The 21379-nt window shown below is 48.5% G+C and overlaps 10 protein-coding genes and 1 non-coding gene across 11 annotated transcripts; 8 read left to right on the top strand and 3 right to left on the bottom strand.

Annotated features, from left to right (window-relative positions):
• The first annotated feature begins 35 nt into the window (after window positions 1–35).
• Window positions 36–1768, top strand: FVEG_03902 (hypothetical protein). Its single transcript, XM_018891570.1, has 3 exons — window positions 36–448; window positions 503–600; window positions 647–1768. Exons 1-3 carry the CDS (start codon window positions 256–258, stop codon window positions 1712–1714), a joined length of 1359 nt encoding a protein of 452 aa, XP_018748112.1. The 5' UTR covers window positions 36–255; the 3' UTR covers window positions 1715–1768.
• A 523-nt stretch (window positions 1769–2291) lies between these two features.
• On the bottom strand, window positions 2292–2993 carry FVEG_03903 (hypothetical protein; the record flags this gene model as incomplete). Its single annotated transcript, XM_018891571.1, has 1 exon — window positions 2292–2993. One exon carries the CDS (start codon window positions 2991–2993, stop codon window positions 2292–2294), a length of 702 nt encoding a protein of 233 aa, XP_018748113.1.
• Window positions 2994–4625: 1632 nt separating this feature from the next.
• Window positions 4626–5729, top strand: FVEG_03904 (hypothetical protein; the record flags this gene model as incomplete). The annotated part of the gene is made up of 1 exon (XM_018891572.1): window positions 4626–5729. One exon carries the CDS (start codon window positions 4626–4628, stop codon window positions 5727–5729), a length of 1104 nt encoding a protein of 367 aa, XP_018748114.1.
• A 681-nt stretch (window positions 5730–6410) lies between these two features.
• Window positions 6411–7850, top strand: FVEG_03905 (pectate lyase C; the record flags this gene model as incomplete). The annotated part of the gene is made up of 5 exons (XM_018891573.1): window positions 6411–6550; window positions 6605–6749; window positions 6797–7159; window positions 7209–7356; window positions 7405–7850. The coding sequence occupies 5 exons, from the start codon at window positions 6411–6413 to the stop codon at window positions 7848–7850; spliced, it is 1242 nt and encodes a 413-aa protein (XP_018748115.1).
• Window positions 7851–8392: 542 nt separating this feature from the next.
• On the top strand, window positions 8393–9238 carry FVEG_03906 (hypothetical protein; the record flags this gene model as incomplete). Its single annotated transcript, XM_018891574.1, has 3 exons — window positions 8393–9030; window positions 9084–9136; window positions 9192–9238. The coding sequence occupies 3 exons, from the start codon at window positions 8393–8395 to the stop codon at window positions 9236–9238; spliced, it is 738 nt and encodes a 245-aa protein (XP_018748116.1).
• Window positions 9239–9511: 273 nt separating this feature from the next.
• On the top strand, window positions 9512–9722 carry FVEG_15363 (hypothetical protein). The gene has a single exon (XM_018904491.1). It carries the CDS (start codon window positions 9531–9533, stop codon window positions 9621–9623), a length of 93 nt encoding a protein of 30 aa, XP_018748117.1. The 5' UTR covers window positions 9512–9530; the 3' UTR covers window positions 9624–9722.
• Window positions 9723–10755: 1033 nt separating this feature from the next.
• FVEG_03907 (hypothetical protein) lies at window positions 10756–12562 on the top strand (the record flags this gene model as incomplete). Its single annotated transcript, XM_018891575.1, has 4 exons — window positions 10756–10951; window positions 11007–12262; window positions 12315–12413; window positions 12464–12562. 4 exons carry the CDS (start codon window positions 10756–10758, stop codon window positions 12560–12562), a joined length of 1650 nt encoding a protein of 549 aa, XP_018748118.1.
• Window positions 12563–13760: 1198 nt separating this feature from the next.
• FVEG_03908 (hypothetical protein) lies at window positions 13761–16549 on the top strand. Its single transcript, XM_018891576.1, has one exon. It carries the CDS (start codon window positions 14122–14124, stop codon window positions 15463–15465), a length of 1344 nt encoding a protein of 447 aa, XP_018748119.1. The 5' UTR covers window positions 13761–14121; the 3' UTR covers window positions 15466–16549.
• Window positions 15823–15913, bottom strand: FVEG_15364. Its single transcript has one exon. It is a non-coding gene; the product is annotated as a tRNA-Pro (tRNA).
• Window positions 16550–16757: 208 nt separating the features above from the next.
• On the top strand, window positions 16758–17694 carry FVEG_03909 (hypothetical protein; the record flags this gene model as incomplete). Its single annotated transcript, XM_018891577.1, has 2 exons — window positions 16758–17148; window positions 17201–17694. 2 exons carry the CDS (start codon window positions 16758–16760, stop codon window positions 17473–17475), a joined length of 666 nt encoding a protein of 221 aa, XP_018748120.1. The 3' UTR covers window positions 17476–17694.
• Window positions 17695–18691: 997 nt separating this feature from the next.
• FVEG_03910 (hypothetical protein) lies at window positions 18692–20542 on the bottom strand. The gene is made up of 2 exons (XM_018891578.1): window positions 19982–20542; window positions 18692–19923 (listed from the first exon to the last, which is right to left on the bottom strand). The coding sequence occupies exons 1-2, from the start codon at window positions 20085–20087 to the stop codon at window positions 18860–18862; spliced, it is 1170 nt and encodes a 389-aa protein (XP_018748121.1). The 5' UTR covers window positions 20088–20542; the 3' UTR covers window positions 18692–18859.
• Between the last annotated feature and the right edge of the window lie 837 nt (window positions 20543–21379).

The raw sequence follows: 21379 nt of genomic DNA, 5'->3' as shown, positions 1-21379 counted from the left end.
GTAGGTATCATTCGATGTCAGCCATCTTTTCCTACGTCCGATGTCGCCTACGACCTGCGCCCTACAAGAACAACAATCACAGAAATCGAAGGAAGATAATTCAATACGCACTATCGAGGTTCGAAAGGCGCAGTGTAACATTCGTTGGAAGGCGCACTTTGTTGGTTGTTGTATAAATATCAAGTACTCTCTCCAGACATTGCATTTAGTTCCCTTCATCTCACTACAAGGTCAACCTGAGGAATCTACTGTTCAATGTCACAGACCTCACTCGAACTCGTTACTCCCAATGGAAATGTGTCTGATGACGCAGTCCAATTACAGAACTTCGATCAACGTTTCGAGTCTCGAGCAACAGATGCCGAGTTCTCACTGCCTCCTGTCGATGGTGGAAGAAAGGCATATCTATTCTTGGCAGCCTGTTGGGTTGTTGAAGCAGTGACGTTTGGTAATCTCCCTTATCTATAAGGTTCAAGAACAAAGGTTAACAAAGAAACCCCAGGTTTCGGGTTCTCATTTGGCGTCTTTCAAGAGTACTACAGTCACCATGAGCCTTTCGCGGGCTCGAACAGCATCGCTGCTATTGGAACCACAACAACTGTAAGATACTTGCAAAGTTCCCCTTCCCAACTCTAACATTACCCAGGGTATGCTGTATCTCGGAGCACCATTCGTGGTCATTATATGCCGCTTTTACCCTCGCCAAGCTCGCTGGTTTACCTACGCTGGTCTCTTCGTGGCATCTCTAGCCATGGTCATGAGCTCCTTTTGCACAACTGTTCCTCAACTCATAGCAACACAAGGAGTCCTCTTTGGGATCGGAGGCTGCTTTGCTTACTGTCCATGTACTCTCTATATCGATGAGTGGTTCGTGCGCCGCAAGGGCTTTGCCTACGGAATTGTCTGGAGTGCTGCTGGAGCTGGAGGCGCTGTGCTTCCTCTGATTCTCGAAACGCTCCTCAAGAACTTTGGCTTCCAAACCACTGCTAGAATATGTGCGGGCATCTTATTTGGGGCTGCAGCTCCGATCGCGTATTTCATCAAGCCTAGACTACCACTTTCGGCCGCTATCCACAGGAAGTCTCTGAATATGCGTTTCGTCACATCCAGAGTGTTTCTTTTGTATCAACTTGTCAACATCGTCGAAGCAACAGGCTACTTCCTCCCTACGATCTACCTGCCCACTTATGCTCGGACAACCTTTGGTACCTCAAGTATCCTCTCAGCTTTGACCGTTATTCTTGTCAATATCGCTACGACAATCGGTCTGATGGTAATGGGATCCCTTAGCGATAAGCTTGCAGTTACGACATGCATGCTCATATCTGCAGTAGGCGTGGGTATTTCCGTCCTACTTGTCTGGGGACTTACAGCATCTCTCCCTGTCCTGTACGTTTTCTGCGTCATGTACGGTCTCTTCGCGGGATCTTGGGCCTCGATCTGGCCAGGAATTATGAGGGAAGTGACGCAGAAATTTCAGGATCAAAACGAGCACGTTGACCCTGTCATGGTGCATGGACACCTCTGCGTAGGTAGAGGTGTTGGAAACATCGTCTCCGGACCATTGAGCGGTTCTCTTATTCGAGGTCAACCATGGCAGGGAAAGGTCATAGGGGGTTATGGAAGTGGTTATGGCATTCTGATTTTGTACACTGGCCTCACAGGCTTGGTGAGCGGTATGAGCTTTTTGTGGCGATACGTGAATTTTTTGTAGGGGACGAAGATTTCTGGAAGCTGAGTCGATCAAAATACAAAGTATTAGCGGCGATATCTGGTTTCGAGCGTGTCATGCTAAATGTGATTTGTAAGGCAATCTGATTGTTGTTCTGGGACGCATACTAGCCTTGATCATGAAGTAACAGTGCTTGGCATTGATCAGAAACTTGAGAGCTAAGAACTGACGAAGGAAGAGTAAAAGGTTGGTGCGCTGTATTTTATGAAGCTTCGCTTATACTAAGTACAGATGTAACGAGTTGACTGGCTATCATGCTATGAAAACTTTTTCCATAACGTTCATTCACCTAAGAGCTCTTCCCTTTGATGTGATAGACTGTTTGCTAGCGAGGGTGCGGAAGGAATGCTCATGGCATTAATGAGCGATGAGAGTATCCGTGAAGACGAGCGATGTTCATCTGTGAATCGAGAACTGCCGTCCAAGAATCTAGAGGAGACGTTTCCTCTTTGGAGTTGAGGGAATTTTTCACAGTCTTCAGACTCATCATGACCAGAGCCCATATGGCCAAATTAGCTGTCAACGTACCCTCACCCTCTGTGTCGCATGGAATAGCCTTCTAGTACACTCCCATTTTCCCAGCTTTGGCCTTGAAGAATTGCAGGGCGACAATCTCTCTATCTCCCAGAATAAACGAGAAACAAGTATTCGTTTTTTTGGCACAGGCAGCCAATTGTTCGATAGGACCAATGTTGGGTTGGTTGTCACGATTTGCGTTGATGAGGGAGCCTGACTCCCATGTGCAGGAGGGTACGGCGATGGCGGTAGCATGAAAGGGGTTATTGATGTGTGGTATTGCGTTATAGAAGACAAAAACGTGATCCTCGTTGCCGAAATCCAAAGTTTGAGCATGCTCAGGGAGTACCTTCCCCATATGTGTCGCTTCAACACAACTCAGAAACGGTTTTGTGCGCAACCTGGAACCGATGATGTATTTGCCCCAACCGATGGCGTCACTAGTTGGTGAGGGTCCAAGGAACTCCGCCATACAAGTATGTGCCATCGCGCAATGATTCTCGAAATCGAGCACTGGCACCACATCCGATGGTCTGCTGGTTGCAGGATAATCTAGAACATCGCCGTATGCCTCCAAGACGTTGCCAAATGTGAATTCAGTCCATGGAAGAATCTCGGACTTGTCCATCGAAGCCTTTTCGCAGCCATCGTAAGCTAAACTTCGGAAATTCTGGGAGAGATTGATGATGGGTCTTCTCTGCGCAAGGTGGGAGCCAAGCGTGGGATGCTTTGGCAGTTGGTTCATGATGGGGTTTGGAAGTCTAATGATCTGGTTTATGACGAGTAAGGACAATTAGAAATGGTATGATGATCACTGATGTCAAGAGTGATGATGATGATGATGATGAAGAGAAGAAAAGAGAGACAAGAGTCAAAGGCATGTAAGGTAAAGTTACCCTGACTACCTAAGGTAGATATGCCTGACTGAGGCCAAAAATACATCGCTCTTTCCTTCTCCAGTACATAAACCAAAAAGGGATGTCTCAATCCACTGACCTCGACTTCCCTGAATGGGTAGGTAGGCACCCATTTTGAGTAAGGTAAGGTAATCAAGATTCTGAACAACTGGATGCCACCTGCCAATCCTTGAGCCTTTTGATTATGAGTCCCTGGATAACTATAGGTTAGTAGCTCAAGAATGGCAGTTTGCAATGATTACATTCATTTAGGTATCGAGTAGCTCGGACCTGATGGAGTCTTGTGACTTGAATTTCGGACAACCACTTTGTTAGGTAGATACTGGATCCATGGATGGTCTCGATAAGGCAGATGGAGCTCAATGAGCAAGCAAACATCAGGTTTTGACAGAAATTATCAGAATAAACTCAGCAAAGGATGCTTAAACTTGTGTAGGATATCCTAAACTTATGCTAATTAAGCTAGAATCTTTTTATCATTTAGGATGAAGGTCCTGGGATTTCTTTCCTCCCCTAGATTGGTTTTTATTTTTTTTATTGAATTGATGCTTTCGTCTTTATATAGTGACTAGTTATTTATGATCATGCTTTGCTGTATCAATAAACAAACAGTCTACAATGGCGCTTCTCAAGTTGTACTAATATAGTCAGGCTGCTTCGTATCTTCCGAGTTCTTATCAAACCCCGCGCCGGGAATACTTGCCAACTCCGTTTGCATTACCTACCACCTGACGATGGCACTAGATATCCGTGGACCCCTCACATTTCAATTATCCCCAGTAACTTTTACCCTGACTCTCATATCTACACTTGTTCATCGTCAATATCCAAAGAAAATACCATGGGCCTCATCTTGGTTACTGCTCTGGGCTTGCTGCCCGTTTTCCTGATTCATAGATACATCATCTATCCCGTCTTTTTCTCCGCGCTGTCTCGTTTACCCGCACCGCACTGGACATGCCATATCAGCCCTCTCTGGATATTAGCAGCGAGGAAGCGGAGGCGAGAGAATACGTCGCTGTATCGTGCACACCAAAGGCTTGGTCCAGTGATTAGAATTGGTCCAGATGAAGTGAGCGTCGACGGTTTAGAAGGCATGCGGACCATATATCAAGGGGGGTTTGAGAAAGGTCACTGGTATAGCGTCTTTGATAATTATGGGTAAGAGCATCAACTTATGTTATGGGACTGTTGGCGATGAAACTAATATGACCTTCTGTAGAGTCCCAAATATGTTTGCCACTGGCAATTCAAAGTCTCACTCCCTGAGAAAAAGGATGATTTCCAACGTCTACTCCAAATCTTACATACAATCATCCCAGGCAAGTAAATTGCAAATGGCCGAGATACTCGTCAGCCGCCTCTTGCCCGCACTGGACGGGTCTCTTAAATCGTCCCATAAGTCGATATCTACAGACTATAATGATGTTGAAGTGTTTGGTCTTTATTTAGCAACGGCCATGGATCTTATCACAGCCTACATATTTGGTCTCTCTAACGCTACGAACTTCATCTCCGATGAGCCTTATCGCCGTGACTGGCAGGACATGTATCTTGCACGGGCCAACTACCCTTTCTGGACGCAAGAAGTTCCAAAGTTGACAAGCTTTTGCAAAAGATGGATTCCTTGGCTCAAGCTCTATCCGCAGTGGGTTGATCAGTCCAATAAAAAGCTCTCCGATTGGAACTGGGAACTCTGTGAGAATGTCCGGAAGACGTCCAAGGCGACAAGAAGCCCCAGTAGCAGTCAAGACATTCAGCGATCGGACGAGCCAGTAGTCTACAACTCACTGCTTGCTGGGATAGATCGTGAGTTTAAGACCAATGGAGAAAAGAGCATTCTATACACTACAAGCATTCTTCAACGAGATCGAGCCATTGCGTCTGAGGTTATGGATCACTCTCTGGCTGGACAGGAGACGGCTGGAATTGCTCTCACTTATGCAACATGGCATATTTCAAAATCTCCGGAACTTCAACGACAGCTTCATGCTGAGGTCCAGTTGCTTAAGCCATCTTTGGTGATTAACCCGAAAGCTGCATCTGGACTCACAAACACGTCGGCTTTGCCAGATCCTAAGGAAGTCGATTCCCTACCGCTCTTACACGCTATTGTCACCGAGACGCTGCGTCTCCATGCGCCTATTCCAGGACCCCAACCGCGCCAGACACCTGAACATGGGTGTAACATAGCAGGATATTATATCCCCGGCGACGTGAGGATCGCATCACTGGCATATACGCTACACCGGGACAAAGAAGTGTTCCCCGAACCTGAGGAGTGGAAACCAGAGCGTTGGATATCACCAACCCCTGGGAAATCACCAGATTATGAGGGGAAGCATCGCGAGATGCAAAGGCTTTTCTGGGCTTTTGGAAGTGGTGGACGGATGTGTGTCGGCTCCAACTTCGCCATGAACGAGATGAAGTTTATTTTGGCGTTCATCTACGCCAACTTTGAGACTTCCATTGTTGATGATGAAGGTATCGAGCAGGAAGATGCGTACACGGCGAGGCCAATTGGCGAGAAGCTGGTCATCAGGTTTACTCCTTTGAAGAAATGAGACGTGAATCCAATTTGGACAATCATTTATCTCTCCTTATATATACATATGTTTCTACATATACATATATACCCTTTGCCTTTTCTTTCCACAAAGTCACCCCACGCTGAGCTTGAGCAACACTTGAACGGTCACCAAGGCTGCTCAAAGCAGATACTATTATTAATTAGGCTTGATTACTTGAAGTTCATGATTAATTCATATCGTCAGAGTTTGGCGTTCTAAGGTTCTAACCAACATTAAGTGTTCATGACTTTCAAGGCCAGCATATGCCTTGGCTACTTGTATGTAAGGATTGAATAATGCATAACAATAACTGATATACATTGAATGACAGTCGACGTTCATACGCCTCTCTCTTTGTGTAACCTTCTCTCTTTAGAACTCAGAACTCACCTTGACGGTGTGGTACGAGCCTAACATAAGTATATAGTCTTCCAAACTGAAATTCACCAAAATAGGAATGGATTTGCAACAATAGTTGTTGAAAGATTCCACCAATCGCTGCATCACCGCAATTGTACCAACTAGGCAATTCGATTCCCTCTTCGCGACTCGAATGCTGTCATTGGAGGATATTTCGAACTCCATGTAAGTTCTCCTAGGGACTGTTGTACATAGAGGATGATAGCCCCGGTGTACCTGAAGCACGTCAACTCAAGATTTTTATACTCAATAAACATGAGAATCTCCTTGCTGTTGGCTTTGACGGCCAGTTCTGTGGCGCAAGCAGCCCAGCTTGCATTCCCCGGAGCTGAGGGCTTTGGTAGGTATGCAGTGGGTGGTCGTCAAGGGGAGGTATACAAAGTGACAAACTTCAAGTAAGCCGAAGTCTCCTTTCCTTCTCATATGAAATTTCTAATGAAACCAAACAGTAACTCTGGAACTGGGTCGCTTCGAGACGCAGTATCGAAGCCCAACAGGATAGTTGTATTTGACGTCGGCGGAGTTATCAAGATCTCAGAACGAATCGTCGTGTCTAAGAACATCTACATCGCCGGCCAAACTGCTCCGGGTGGCGTGAGTCTCCAGAACCTTCGAAATTACACGAGCTAAACCGTCTACAGGGCATCGTCGTCTACGGCAATGGCTGGTCTCTCTCCAATGCCAACGACTCTATTGTGCGATACATCACCATCCGTATGGGTAAAGGCGGAACCTCAGGTAAAGACGCAATTGGTATTGCTGACGGTAAAAATATCATCTTCGACCACGTCAGTGTCTCGTGGGGCCGTGATGAGACTTTCTCTATCAATGGAGACGTCACAAATGTCACCATACAGAACACCATCATTGCTCAGGGTCTTGTTTCTCACTCTTGTGGTGGCTTGATGCAGACAGATGGCGGAGTCAGCTTGTTCCGCAATCTGTATATTGATAACAAGACTCGAAACCCCAAGGTCAAAGGTATCAACGACTTTCAGAACAATGTGAGTGATTCTGGTGATATTTCTGGACGAGCTTCTTACTGTCGTACAGGTCGTGTATAACTGGGGAGGTGGTGGCGGTTACATTGCTGGAGATAGTGAAGCTGATAGCTATGTTAACATTATCAACAACTATTTCATTTCTGGTCCAGATACTACCGTCACAGCCTTTACTCGAGGAAACAGTTACTTCCATGCTTGTAAGTCCTTTGTCCTCTCGGATGATTGTTTTGCTAACCATGTTCCAGACGTCAAGGATAACTTCTACGACTCCAACCGCAATGGCAGGCTTGATGGCGCTGCTCTTTGCGAGAAGACCACTTGCTACTCTGGCATTGATTTTGCCAAGACTCCATACAACTATCCAGCTCCTACGGCCGTCACACCCCAGGCGGCCGTCGAACTAGTTCTCAAAAGCGTTGGAAACTCGCTGCATAGGGATACTGTTGATACTGCCCTCATAGACCAGGTCAAATCTTATGGAGCCAAGGGAGGTCAAATCTCTGATGAGAAGGAATTTGGTGGTGTTGGGGAGATTTCAAATGGTGCCGCTCTGAAAGATTCAGATGGCGATGGCATTCCTGATGAATGGGAAACAAAGAATGGTCTTAATCCCAATGACGCTTCGGATGGTATGAAGGTTGCGTCGAATGGGTATTCTAACTTGGAGAACTATGTGAACTCTCTTGTTTGATTACATTCCCTTCTGATATCATAGCTCATAAGGAAATCATGAAGAACTCTTCTTGATTTTATAAACATTTTATGTGGTCAATGCCAGATGTCAATGTTGCCCCTGTGATAATACATAACTCAAGTCTCTACTACAATAACAGGACTAAGATCATTGCAGGATTGTTTACAGCATAAACGAGTTCTGAATTCCGGTATATATGCGGAGTTATTTGGTCTTTTACATCGAGGTTGTCTTGCTAGGAATCAAGCACGCCTTTGAATCCTGACAGACTTTCCTGTATAATTAGATCATCATATTGAGTCTGGCGCCATATGGAGCAATATTGTTGGTGCGTTTAATGTTTATCCATGCGTTTCGTTTCGCGGTGATCGTCAATGCAGCTTCTTGTTTCAACATCCTGGAGGTCCCGGTAAGGTTTCATTACTCCTGTTTCACGGACATTAAATGGGTTGCAATATAGCAGCTCATGCAGTACTTAAAGACATGCTTAAGTTCTAATTCTCTGGTTCTCAGCAGTTCTGTTCTCAGCCAGCGACAAAATGCAGTACAAAAGTCTTATCGTTGCGCTGTACGGTGTCGGAGCATCATGTTCTGCTCTACGACCACCAATTGAAAGACGCGTAACGACAGAAATTCCTTCAGACTCTTTCAACTCCCTTGAAACATACTGGAATTACCTGTATCCCTGGGGAGCCACACACAATGGTGGCGCCCGAATGGATGAGGAACACGTCTCCGTCACTGATGGCGTTCTCACTCTGACTGCTGAGCCACGAGATGACCAAGAAGATCCCATCCACTATCTTTCTGGAGCAATTCACGCCAAATCAACATTCACTGTTTCTGCTGGTGGTGGTTACGATATCAGTGCTGAGTTCATTGCTCCAGTAGACAGAGGAACCTGGCCAGCTTTCTGGCTTAATGCAGCGAGCGGATGGCCGCCTGAGATTGATATTGCCGAGTGGAAAGGTTCTGGAAAGATTTCTTTCAACACATTCAATACTTCTGATGAGGTCACCGCACTTGATAGGGACTTCCCAAACCCTGAGGAATGGCATTCTGTTCGTGCTGAACTGCGTGATGAGAATGGTCATGATGTGAGAGTCAAGTTTTTCCTCGATGGTGTTGAGCAGACTACGCAATATGGTCGCGACTACATTGGGGCGGGTCTACTTCTGTAAGTATACTCTTTATAAAATGATGAGATTGCCCTAGCTAATAGTTACATAGGATTGTCAACTATCAGACTGAAGGATCTTCTGGATCACCTGGTCCGACAACGCGTAAGCTTCCCGTCAGTTTGACATGTCTCTGCCTGTACTGATTCATGTGTCATAGCGACAACTTTTCAAGTTCGAAACGTTGAGGTTGTCAGTCTCAACTAGGTTTATTTCTTTTCATTGAGAAGCTTGGCTAGCGATATGAGAGGCTATTTATCTCCATTCACTACAGCCGAGGGCATGGAGCCATACGAATGAGGGGGACATCGTCTGTCAGAGAGGCTCGAGCTTATTCGGAAACTTGCAGAATGATCCGCCGGCAATGTAACCCGTCAACCGATCAAACCCCTCAAAGGAGCAGAATGCATGAAACAAATCAAGAAGCTACTGCAGTGTGACAGTTCACCTGATGTCTAATTCCTTGAATCATGGCCAGTCGCCAGTCAAGCGTGGTTCGATGGCTGCCTCCAAACTTTGGTTCCACCGTCTCGGGTCAAGATCTACCGAGTTGCATCTCTGCATTGCGTATTCTGATGTGAGGAACTTTTGATTTGCTCGGGCTGAAGATGGATTTGCCAAGGCAAATTAGCCTGAGTTGGTGAGTGCCGCAGTCGTGCATTGAGTGAATGGGTATAAGCCCTGAGTGCCATGCTTAGGTGCAACCCAATAACCTCATCCTTGTGCCTCAGAGCGTGGGGAGCTTGTGGCTGCTAAGAGTCCGATTAAGTCGGTTCTAGCCGTGTAAATGGTTAAATGAGAAGACAGAAGTGATGGTGAGGCATTGATGAGGAGGTAGAAAAGTGGCTGCTTACTAGCGGCCGTCGGAAAATAAGGAATAAGAGAGAGAGCAAAGACTAAGACTATGACAAACCCCCAATCACATTTGGGGGAGGATTGTCAAATCTGGATCGCTTCCAGAAGGTAAGCCTCATGATCGTGGTACCTTAATTGAAGGCATATAGGTCAAGCTTAAGACAAGACGAATCGCATATAAGCGCGTATAAGTGGGTGTCTTCGCATTGGGAATTTCTTCACGAATCACGCGATGCTTGTGATCGTCCAGGTGTGGTACAGTAGCAGCCGAGGAAGACCTGTTCCTGGGTGTCAGCCGATTGCGGTGCAGACGAAGCCTCAAGGTATCTCTGAAGGATTGCTCGAGTCATATTTATCCGGATTAAGCTATAACAAATGACAGAAGTAACGTTTGAACTGGCGTTTTTGGTATATTCTTGTCTAAACACATCGGCCGACGTAGAGAGAAACAGGGTTCTAGACCAAGACATCTGACGATCACCACCATCCCCCAGAAACTACCCCAGATTCCCCACCTCTCTAGGATGAAGAAGCTGGGGAGGAGAAAGGCATCTTAGTGGTCAAGCTATTATCCGGTCCACTAACGATCGATGTTGACCACTCCATCCCTCATCACCAACTTCTTCCCCCCGCAGGATCTTCCACCAATGGCGGGGAAGTTCAACTACGAGATAGCTTCACCAACACGGGCCGTCGATCCTATTTCTACGGCGATGTGAACCGGTTCCCGGCCTCGAGGATCATCTCTGCATGGGGAGAACCATTGGAGATGGACGATATAACATGCCCATGTCCGGTGAAGGCCATCATGAGCCTCTCAAACCTCATTGCAAGTAGTCTGCTGCTGGTAAGCGACGAATCTGCTCACCATGGTAGCCGAAAAGCACTCCGGGGAGATTCAGCCCCACGTTGAGAGCACCGATGCTGGTCTTGACCATCTCAAGAATGTAGACCTTCACGATAAAGCCCTCGCCAATGAAGCTCTTGAAGCCACGGCCGATGAGCATAGCTTTACCGTCTGGCAGGGTTTCAAGACTTACAAGCGCGCAGCTTTTTGGTCCATCCGTAAGTTCTTCCCATTGAATTGTTGACGTCGAGATAGCTAACAGGCAGTTGTCAGTCATCTCGACCACAGTCATCATGGAGGGCTACGATGTTACCCTCCTCGGTTCCTTCTACGGCTACCCACGATTCCGAGAGAAGTACGGCGAATATCTCGATGAGGAAAATGGACATCAGATCTCAGCCAATTGGCAGCAGCGCTTCAACTGTCTCGGTGCCCTCGCCAACATCATTGGTGCTCTCCTAAACGGTTGGGCTACTTCGCGATGGGGACATCGCAAGGTTCTCATCAGTGGCCTCTTCTGGCTCTCTGCCTTCATCTTTGTCGTCTTCTTCGCTCCCAACATCGAGGTCCTTCTCGTCGGTCAATTCCTCTGCAACATTCCCTGGGGAATCTTCGCTACAACTGGTCCCGCCTACGCTGCTGAGGTCACTCCTCTTGCTATTCGGGGATATCTCACTGCCTATGTCAACCTCTGCTGGTGCATTGGACAGTTCATCTCAGCTGGTGTACTAAAAGGTCTAGTTGACAACCCTACCCCGTGGAGCTACCGAATCCCCTTTGCGATCCAATGGGTTTGGCCTATTCCTCTCGCCATCGCAGCGTACATGGCCCCCGAGTCACCCTGGCATCTTGTCCGAACGAACCAGCTCGAGAAGGCCAAAGTATCCCTCGAGCGACTGTCTGAACCGGAACACAACATCAACTACGAGAATGCCGTTGCTCTCATGGTGCACACAAACAAGCTTGAGATTGAGGAGCGTTCTGGTACTTCTTACTGGGACTGTTTCCGAGGTAGTAACCTTCGACGAACCGAGATCGCTTGCATGGGTTTCCTCTCTCAGATCACCAACGGCGGTGCCCTTTGCTACAGTGGATCTTTCTTCTTCCAACAGACTGGTATTGGTCCCTCTGCTTCTTACGGTATTGCTCTTGGTGGAACTGGCATCGCCTTCGTTGGTACCATCATCTCGTGGTTCTACATCTACAAGTTCGGTCGACGAACAATCTGGCTCTCTGGTTTCTCATTCCTTGTCGTAATTCTCTGGCTCATCGGCTTCCTGGCGCTGCCCAAGCAGACTCTGTCCTTAGCTTGGGCGCAGTCTATCCTCTGCGTTGTGTGGTTGGGAGCATACTCCATGTCGGTCGGTCCCATCATCTACACCATCGTTGCTGAGGTCGGTTCGACTCGTCTGCGTACACAGACTATTGTGTTGGCTCGTTCAACGTATTATGTCGGTAACATCATTTGCGGAGGTCTCATCCAGCCCGAGATGTTGTCTCCAGGATCATGGAATCTCAAGGGCAAGACAGTAAGTCTAGCTTAATGGATACGAGCGTCAATGCAATGCTAACATGCTACAGGCCTTCTTCTGGGCAGGTCTTGCCACTCTCACTCTGGCTTGGGGTTATTTCCGTATGTTCGAAACAAAGGACCGTACCTTTGGTGAGATGGACTACATGGTAAGCAGCTGAACACGAGGACCTAGAACGCAGCTAACGATTTTGAACAGTTCCAGAAGGGTATCCCGGCACGCAAGTCTGCCAAGTACCAGATTAATGAGGATGAGGTCTTTATGGCTCACGAGAAACCTGAAGCTGAGAAGCACTAGATTGAGTGCTGAGGTTGCAGTCGGGAGGCCTCATGTGACGTGACGATCTGTGAATGGAGCCATGTCATGATTTAGCGATAGCTTTTGCTCGATCAACAATATTATTATTGTTCTTGATGATGATAACCATTGGATAGGCGTGGCTGAAACTATGCTGGACTAAAGCCCAACCAAAGTCATGGCGGAATGTCTTGGTGAGACATTAGATCCAGGATCAGCGCCTAATCTTTACAACACGTGATAAGACGATGAATGTTTGGGCAGCATATCGAGCAACATAAACAGAGCAAAGACATGCACAGTATCTGTTAGGTTCGAATGTTGAAGGGATTGCTCAATTGAGCCTCTTTCATCTTGGTTGACTTCATCTGTAGCCATCCCAATCCACCTCAGGAACGGATCGATCGGCCTCAAAGCCGTGCCAGCCAAGCCCAAGCATCGTATTCTCCACTTCAAGGGGGAGTCACCCGCAGCCTCAGCTAATTTAGCGCTTGAGGTGCCAAGGAATTCGCTCGTCACGACAAAGAATTGCTTCTTGCATCGCAGAGAGATGTCTGAGATTGAAGTTCAAGAACATCAAAACAAAATAAAACTAGGGATCCAGGCGGTGAAATACAGCTGGCCGCATTCTGTATATCTCAAACATCACATTAAATCCCACGCTTGGCTTCGTATACAGAGATTGGCTACCAAGGAATTAAATCCCAGCATCTCGAGTGCCTTGGAGATTAGGTCAAGGATAAACTTTGATGCACTAGATTTGTTTTAGCTTCCATCCGTTCTCAAGAATTGGTTACATTGTTCCTTGCATAAGTCACGCCACTACGAATCACAATCTTTGAGATAAGGGCACACCGTTGGAACTCACTGCTGTCTAGACGAGAGCTGCGCGGAAGAGGCATGACAGATAAACGATGCGTTAGACAGCATCAAATCTTGCAATACGAAAAAACAGAGCCACGATGTTCAGTTCTCAAGAATAGCAACATTCATCTCGATTGTTTTATCGACGATCACGCATTGCAAAATTGCTCCTTGGGTACGAAACAGGAGAAGCTGGGGTTGACGTCCAATGAGCACCCACCTCCAAGAAATGCCCTTCTATTCTTAGCGGCCTACGGCACGTTAACCATAACCTAGTGGACCAGCGTCGTAAGCATTTCCCCTGAAAAACCGGGAACTTAGTGCCTGTCCGGCACGTGACGGCTCCACGGCCGCTGTAACCGCCCCCGACCTAATCTCACCGCGTTCCGAAAGCAAAACAAAGAGCCTTTCCTCATTCTTTGATCAACTTCCCATCTTTTTTTCCCATCCGTCCATCATTTCCTTTTTGTTGTCTGGATTCTCTTTTTGGATTCGGCATTCTTACTTACTTCCTCGTCACTCTCTTTTGACTGCCAAAACGGCTTCTTTCTTGATTACCATTTCCGAATAATCACACTCACGCTCTTTTAATAGAATTAGCTTCCAGCTGGTGCGACCTTGCTCGACGTTGTACCAACCCGCTTACACCACATATCGATCACTTGCCCGAGAATCGATAATCTATATTCGCCAACATGAAGGTTTCCGCTACCCTCGCTGCTGGTGCCCTCGCCCTCGGCGTTGAGGCCAAGAACTACCTCGGTTTCAACTCTGGTGCCACCCTCGCCAACCGTGCCGCCAAGTTCAAGTCCGACTTCCAGGCTGAGTTCGAGACTGCTCAGAACCTGAAGACCGCCCCCGGCGACTTCAGCGCCGTCCGACTCTACACCAACATCCAGGCCTACTCCGAGGATGACCCCATTGAGGCTTTCGAGGCTGCCATCGACACCAAGACCGAGATCCTCCTCGGTGTCTGGACTTCCGGCACTGACAACATCGACAAGGAGATCAGCGCCCTCAAGAAGGCCGTCGACAAGTACGGCTCCAAGCTGACCGACCTCGTCATCGGTGTCTCCGTTGGTAGCGAGGATCTCTACCGTAACTCCGTTACTGGCGTGAAGAACAAGGGTGGTGTCGGTGTTCAGCCCGATGTCCTCGTTGACTTCATCAACGACTTCAAGAAGGCTTTCAAGGGTACCCCCATTGGCGAGATCCCCGTTGGCCACGTCGACACCTGGGACGTCTGGGGCAACGCTACCAACAAGGCCGTCCTCGACGCCATCGATTTCATTGGTGTGGATGAGTACCCCTACTATGAGAACGACAAGGGCAACAGCATCGACAACGCTGCCAAGCTCTTCAACAAGGCGTACGAGGCCACCATCGCCGCTTCCAATGGCAAGCCTGTCTGGGTCACTGAGACTGGCTGGCCCTACAAGGGTCCCAACTGGGATGAGGCCGTTCCTAGTGTGAAGAACGCCCAGAAGTACTGGCGCGACGTTGGCTGCAAGTACCTCTTCAACAAGACCCCCACTTTCTGGTACACTCTCCGCGACTCCAACCCCGACAACAAGATGAAGTTCGCCATCACTGATAACCTCTCCACCACTCCTCTCTTCGATCTCTCTTGCGACAAGGTTGACGACGATGAGGAGACCACCAGCTCTGCCGTCCACTCCAAGACCAAGACTGAGTCCGGTGCTTCCACGGCCACTCACGCTTCTAACTCCACCGCTACCTTCACCACCTCTACTGCCTCTGCTACTAGCGGCTCCGGCGATGATGAGGAAGCTACTGGCACTGCCACCGCTACTGGCTCTGGCTCTAAGCCTACCTCTGGATCCGGCTCTGGTTCTGGCTCTGGTTCTGAGGGTTCTGGATCCAGCTCTGGCTCCGGTTCTGAGTCTGGTTCCGGCTCCGGCTCCGGCTCCGAGTCTGGCTCTGCCCCTGCTGAGACTCCCAGCACCGTCACCAACGGTGCTGCTTCTCTCGGCGTCTCCACTGCCGCCCTTGCCTTCCTTGCCCTGTTCGCTCTGTAAATATCCTGAATGGATCGTGGGTTGAATGACGCCCATTGCGTGTCTTGACTTTTTTCTCGCGCCCGAGATCTGTTTCTTGTATTAGTTATGGGTAGATTAGGATAGACAATGGTTGACTCTATTTTCTTCTAACTCTTGCCAAGCTCTTTTGTGGTATTTTTATTATTGGCTTTACTAACGGATAACCGTTTACAATGGCTTTCATGTTAAGCATTCGTCCCGCAATTCTAACTGGCTCGGCTTAAGTGGGGCCGGGTATTTCAATTCAACTCAGCTGTGACACTGTAACATCAAGTCGAACCACAGCGCAAAAAGAACAAAACCCCAGTCATAGAGAGCAGAGAGAGCAAAAGAAAAGGGTCTGGCCGGGGATTGAACCCGGGACCTCTCGCAAGCTATGCTATAGGGTTTTCCCTAAGCGAGAATCATACCACTAGACCACCAGACCGAGTTTGTCTTCGACACTCTTGTTGTAATCACGTGACTATTCCTTGCATTTGGTGCCCCTATATTCAACCAATCTACTGTTGATGATTGGCCTCTAGGGTGACTGATGTCGATTTCCAAGAACCTCAGTAAAGTCTGCCTCTGGCCTGAAGGTGGTGCATTACATGTCGTAGTACAGCCGCAAGATGGCTGATGCTCAGGTTGGTCGGGGTAATTCTAGCCAAGTAAAGTGGCACAACCGTTGGGGCCAATAAAGGTTATGAGGTTCCGTCAAGGCGGCCGATGAATCAGAAGCTTGCTGCATGAGTTCATCCCTTGATCAATTCCATTTTCGTTTACCTACCTTATTCACAGACCCATCTTTCAATGAACTGCCAGTGTCGTAAGGTAGCTACGATTAAGGACAGCCAGTTGAGAACGGAGATTGAATGCCTTGCCTTGATGAACACTGTTGCGTGGTAGAATATATGTCAAAAAGAGACTTTTCTTGAATGTCAGTTTCAAGCGAGAAAAGCTCTAGCAATCCTCTTGGGCATCCTTCACTGCCTCTTTTCTCCATTTGAGGCGTTTCCCGTACCAGATCGGCTCTACTGGGAGGCAAGTGCAAGGCAACGTGCGACTGCCATCGATGAAGCACCTTAATTTCTGTCTCAACCCAAGGGAATTCCTTGGGACATTCTTTATCGTTGTTACAGCTTTTGCAAATACTTTACTCTCTTTGTTAACTCTTCAATAAAACGCGTGCACACCTTGAACTCTCCGTCATAGCACTATTCATCTCCTCTTGACAATAAGGAGGTTCAACAACATCATCTTGATTCATCATTGCTACCTCAACAGCAACAATGGCGCTGCCTCAAAACCAATGTGAGCCTACCGAAGTTCAAATCTATCCTCCTCGGCCTCTAATCGCGGTCCCTCCAATTCCAGCTGCGCTGTTGGGGCACCAGGTCGGCATCTTCCCAGCTTACATCACGGTCCAGACAGAGACCCTCACCGTCAGAGAAAAGCTAGGGTCATACAACGGCGGTGAATTAGAGGTTCAACATGTCAATGGTCTGCCTATCCTCAAGGTTGAGTGGAAGGTGATGAGCATCTCTGGACGCAAGATGGTCTATGACATGAGATGCAACCATCTTTTTTCCATCGTCAGGAGGCATCTCCATTTCCGTACCAGGTATGTTGTAGAAGACCCTCAAGGAAGGGAACTTATGAATGTGAGGAGCAGCTTCGGGCGTGAGTCGTCCCCGTGATAGTCACCGTGGCATCTGTCTCTGATATGTCTTAGTTTTCTGTTCTAAAGCCACAGCTACCTTCAATTCGCTCGACGGTTCAGCAGAGGTTCTTGAGATGAAAGGTTGCTGGCGCGACTATAGTGCTTGCATCGTTGACACGATCTCGGGCAACGTGGTGGCACGTATCAGCCGCACAATTAGCAGCCGGGATTTGCTATTTGGCCAACAAACATACGCGCTCGAAGTTATGCCCCGTGTTGATATGGCTCTCATCGTAGCAATTTGCATTTGCTTTGATGAGAGAAACAATGAGAACAGGGCTGGTTGAAAGGACTTGATTAAGAATATTTGTGATACCCAGAGGACTGCACGATGGATCGAATGAGTGGTGCTCGGGACTGACCGCGACCTGTGTTGAGAGTCAGCATTGCCAAGCGTAACTTTCATATCCTAGGATGTGGAAACGAGATTGAGCAATTGTTTTGCTGGCCATGCTCAAAGGTTCAACATAGGTAGTGATAGAGACTAAGTCCCACACACGCGCCTGATCATCAACGAAAGTACGTACGTGAGAGGGAGGGATCTGTGAAGAGTACATACCTAAAGCAAAGACTAATATTGTTCCGTCAACGAATCAAGTCTAACTCATACCAATTACCTACGCCTTCTTAGCCATCATCCGTATAATACCCCCAGTTCGCAGACCCTCATCTCACGAGACAACACAACATCAATGCCAAGCTCACCACTCACCAGCCCCTATAAAACTCCTGGCCCAAATAAACAAATAAGAAAAACGACAAGCTTTCTGATAAATGCTTATTTTCCAAGGTTACAAAAGCTTGACCGCAACAAGCTCGTCAACCCGGCAATATCTGTGCCGAGTGATCTTCTCACCGTTGCATTACTACATGGTGAGAATTTGAAGAGCGTTCAGCTAGCGCCCGCTGGAGAGGGAAAAAACAACTCAAATCATACAATGCTTTTACGGTTCCATTGCCAAGAATTTGTCGAGGGGCTGTGCAATGTACGCTCCGCCATTATCGTGTAATGCCAAGCGTGGGGACGGACAACTCATTCATTTTGGACCTCGGAAATTCGTTCTCTTGTCCTTCGTTCAACTGTTGCTCTGTATGGAGTATTGCAGATGGACTCGAAATATCTACTCGTTGTTGAGACCGGAATACATTTTTTGCGATATGAGACTCGCCTCAGGGCAACTTTACGCTAATAATAAGTGGATACCTACCTGATACTGAGTGACGGGACGTTTGGTTGCTGTTCAAGAGACTCTGTGTTGTTGTTACACAGCGAAGAAAAGGCCTTGCAGTGGCAGGGTCTGCAGTTCTTGGCCCAGTGCCGATAAGCGAAGGCGGCTTCTACTTACAGCAATAGCCTGTAATTGCTGCATCTCTAACGTCGTCCAACGCGCCCGTGCATGCGTGAGAAATGCAAGACATTACCTACAGGTAGGCAGGGTAGCCCAGGTTATCGTTATCCAACGCACATGGGAACGATACTGGCAAAACCTCACAAAAGAAAATGTGCTGCATATCAGGCAGTACGAAATGTGCTCTGGTATTGTACTGTGTACTAAGGTATTAACAAGTGTGACAAATTCAACAATCTTCTTCCTTGCCCTTATGGCTCCAAAGCAATGCTGTTACAATGAGACGTAATCATATCGTTATTCATAGCTCGTTTTGCACCATTTAGTCATCCTCATACACCTCCTCATAGGCCTCTTCGTACTCCTCACGAGCCTCCTCGAGTCTCTCATGATCACTACTGCTGGCATCCGAGTCATTAGCTGCAGCCAGAGCCTCTTCGTACTCTTCACGAGCCTCTTGAACATCTTCTCGGTCACTGGATGAGACAGAGTTGCCGTCAGCATCGGTAGGAGGAAGGACACCAGGAGGGCCTTCCTGCGCGTAAGGGTCAGCAGCATAGGGATCCTCGGGAGGAGCGCCGTAGTAGTTGTTGACAACCTGGGGGGCAGCGGCTGGAGGAGCAGCAGCGGCGGCGGCGGCAGAGTGCTCGTGATCACTGTCACTGTCGTTAAGTTCGTTTGCGATCAAAGCGCCACCAACAGCACCAAGGGCGAGACCGCCTGCGGCACCGAGGAGCATTCCAGAGCTGCCACTCTTCTTCTTCTCGCCTTGGCCGTAGGGGTTGTTGCCGCGATCGCCATCAGCGGGAGCTCCGTATTGACCGGGAGCTCCGTAAGGAGAGGGTGCGCCGTAGGGCGAAGGAGCGCCATAAGGAGAGGGGGCACCATAGCCTGGAGCAGGAGATCCGTAACCACCCTGGCCAGGGGGAGGAGAAGCGTAGCCGCCATAGCCAGGAGCACCGCCGTAACCTCCAGGGGCAGGAGAACCATATCCGCCAGGAGCACCAGGGTAGCCGCGAGATCCGTCAGAGGGTTGAGACTCATACGGAGGACGAGAGTTCGGGGGAGGAGGGGGAGGAGCCTGACCAGGAGCCTCCCACTGGGTGCGACCAGTGGCTGTCTCAACATAGTACCATCGCTGCTGGTTCTGGTCGAACTGAGCAGTCCAACCTTGGGGCAGAGGAGGGCGGTCGGACGGGGGCTGATAGGCGGGTTGAGGGGGAGGAGCGCCGTACTGCTGCTGAGGAGCAGGTGAACCGTACTGCTGGGGGGGAGCACCGTACTGCTGGGGGGGAGGAGCTCCGTATTGTTGAGGAGGAGGAGAGCTGTATTGCTGAGGAGGAGGAGCGCCGTACTGTTGGCCGCCGTCGCCGTAGGCTCGGTTGTCTGAGGGCCGAAGAGTTAACACATGCTCCGAAAAGATGTTACTGCGGTAAAAACGTACTATCCTGGGCCTGGGGATAACCTTGCTGAGGCTCCTGCTTCTTCTCGTCCTTGTCGCCAATACCAAGGTTCTCGAACTCCTTGGCGATCTTCTTGAAGAAAGACATGATGGGTGACTTCGGACTAAGGCGTGCGAAGTCGGTGGTGGGAGGGTCAAGGGTTGTGAGGGAAAGAAGAAAAGAGGCAAGGTAGATGTGAGAGGAGGGATTAGAAAAAAAAAAGAACGACTGGGTTCTGTGTTATATAATGGCGAAAGGCTTGAGGTGTGAGGTGTAAAGAGTAAGGACTTATTTAGGTGCGACCCGCGCAGTTATCGACAGTCGGCATAGATCCAATGCTTGGCACCTGCCGACAGTGCATGGATGGTGGGGTGAAACGTAGGGTCTCACTGAGTCACTGCTAAAAAGGGAAATATCTCAGTGAATAGGTATAGACCACTGTGTGAAAATGACATTCTTGCAGTTAAAGAGTGATCCAGGTACGGGGGAGACACGGATATGATGCTATCGCACCGCGTGAAAGGCACAGGCGCAAGCAATCGGGGCACCTCAGTATTCAGAGCCGCCGCACAGGCCCGTTTAAAGCCCGTTTACCCCTCCATTCAACACCCAACCTCAAGCTCGGGGAGCAGCCAGTGACAGTGCTACGACGTGGCCAATCAATGGACCTCTATAGACCCCTGCGGGCCGTTCCGGCGGGGCAACGCCCTGGTGCCAAATGTCACTAGCTCTAAGCTTTGGTACCTGTTTCTTTTTTTTACCACAGAAAGCTTCGTTCACGTTTGGCTTTAACAAGCATCGTTTTGTCAACGTATCGGATAAGCTGAGGCATGATGTTTAAGGCTGTTAAACGAAAGGATCTATAACAAGCTCCATGCTGACATTGTTCAATTGCGATATCAAAGGCACGGAGAAATACCCCCACATGATTGATAGTGGCGTTGAGTCAACTGAAGCAGTATCCAGCTTATTCCTCGTCTGGCTTGACCGGCACGGATAATCGTCTCGATTTCACATAACATGGAGCCAAACAGCCTACCTTGGTACCTTATTAGGGGTTGTCCCCTTCGACTTGCTCTGCAAACTACAACATCCGCACATCCCCATCGGTTAAGTTGGAGCAGCAAAGTGTATTTGGTATGAAGGAATATGGGGTACGTTTTTGCAACACCAGTGTGGCGGAGCAAAGCTGCAAGCAGTCGTGATGTCCAATGCTGCCTGTGTCCCTATGAGACAGCGGTGATATCAAACAATAAGAAAACACTCATTCATTCACCCTACGGCAACACAATACTGCATCACCGTCACAACAGGCGAGAGGCCGCCCGTGATATTTATCATCAAGGCAATAGCACCCGGTGGCTGGTGATGGATCTTCTCTTGTCCCCGGAATGATGAGG

The sequence above is a fragment of the Fusarium verticillioides genome, chromosome 2 (assembly GCF_000149555.1).
Source record: "Fusarium verticillioides 7600 chromosome 2, whole genome shotgun sequence".
NCBI lineage: Eukaryota > Fungi > Ascomycota > Sordariomycetes > Hypocreales > Nectriaceae > Fusarium > Fusarium verticillioides.
Note: the sequence above shows the minus strand (reverse complement) of the source record. Positions and strands in the feature narration are given on the sequence as shown.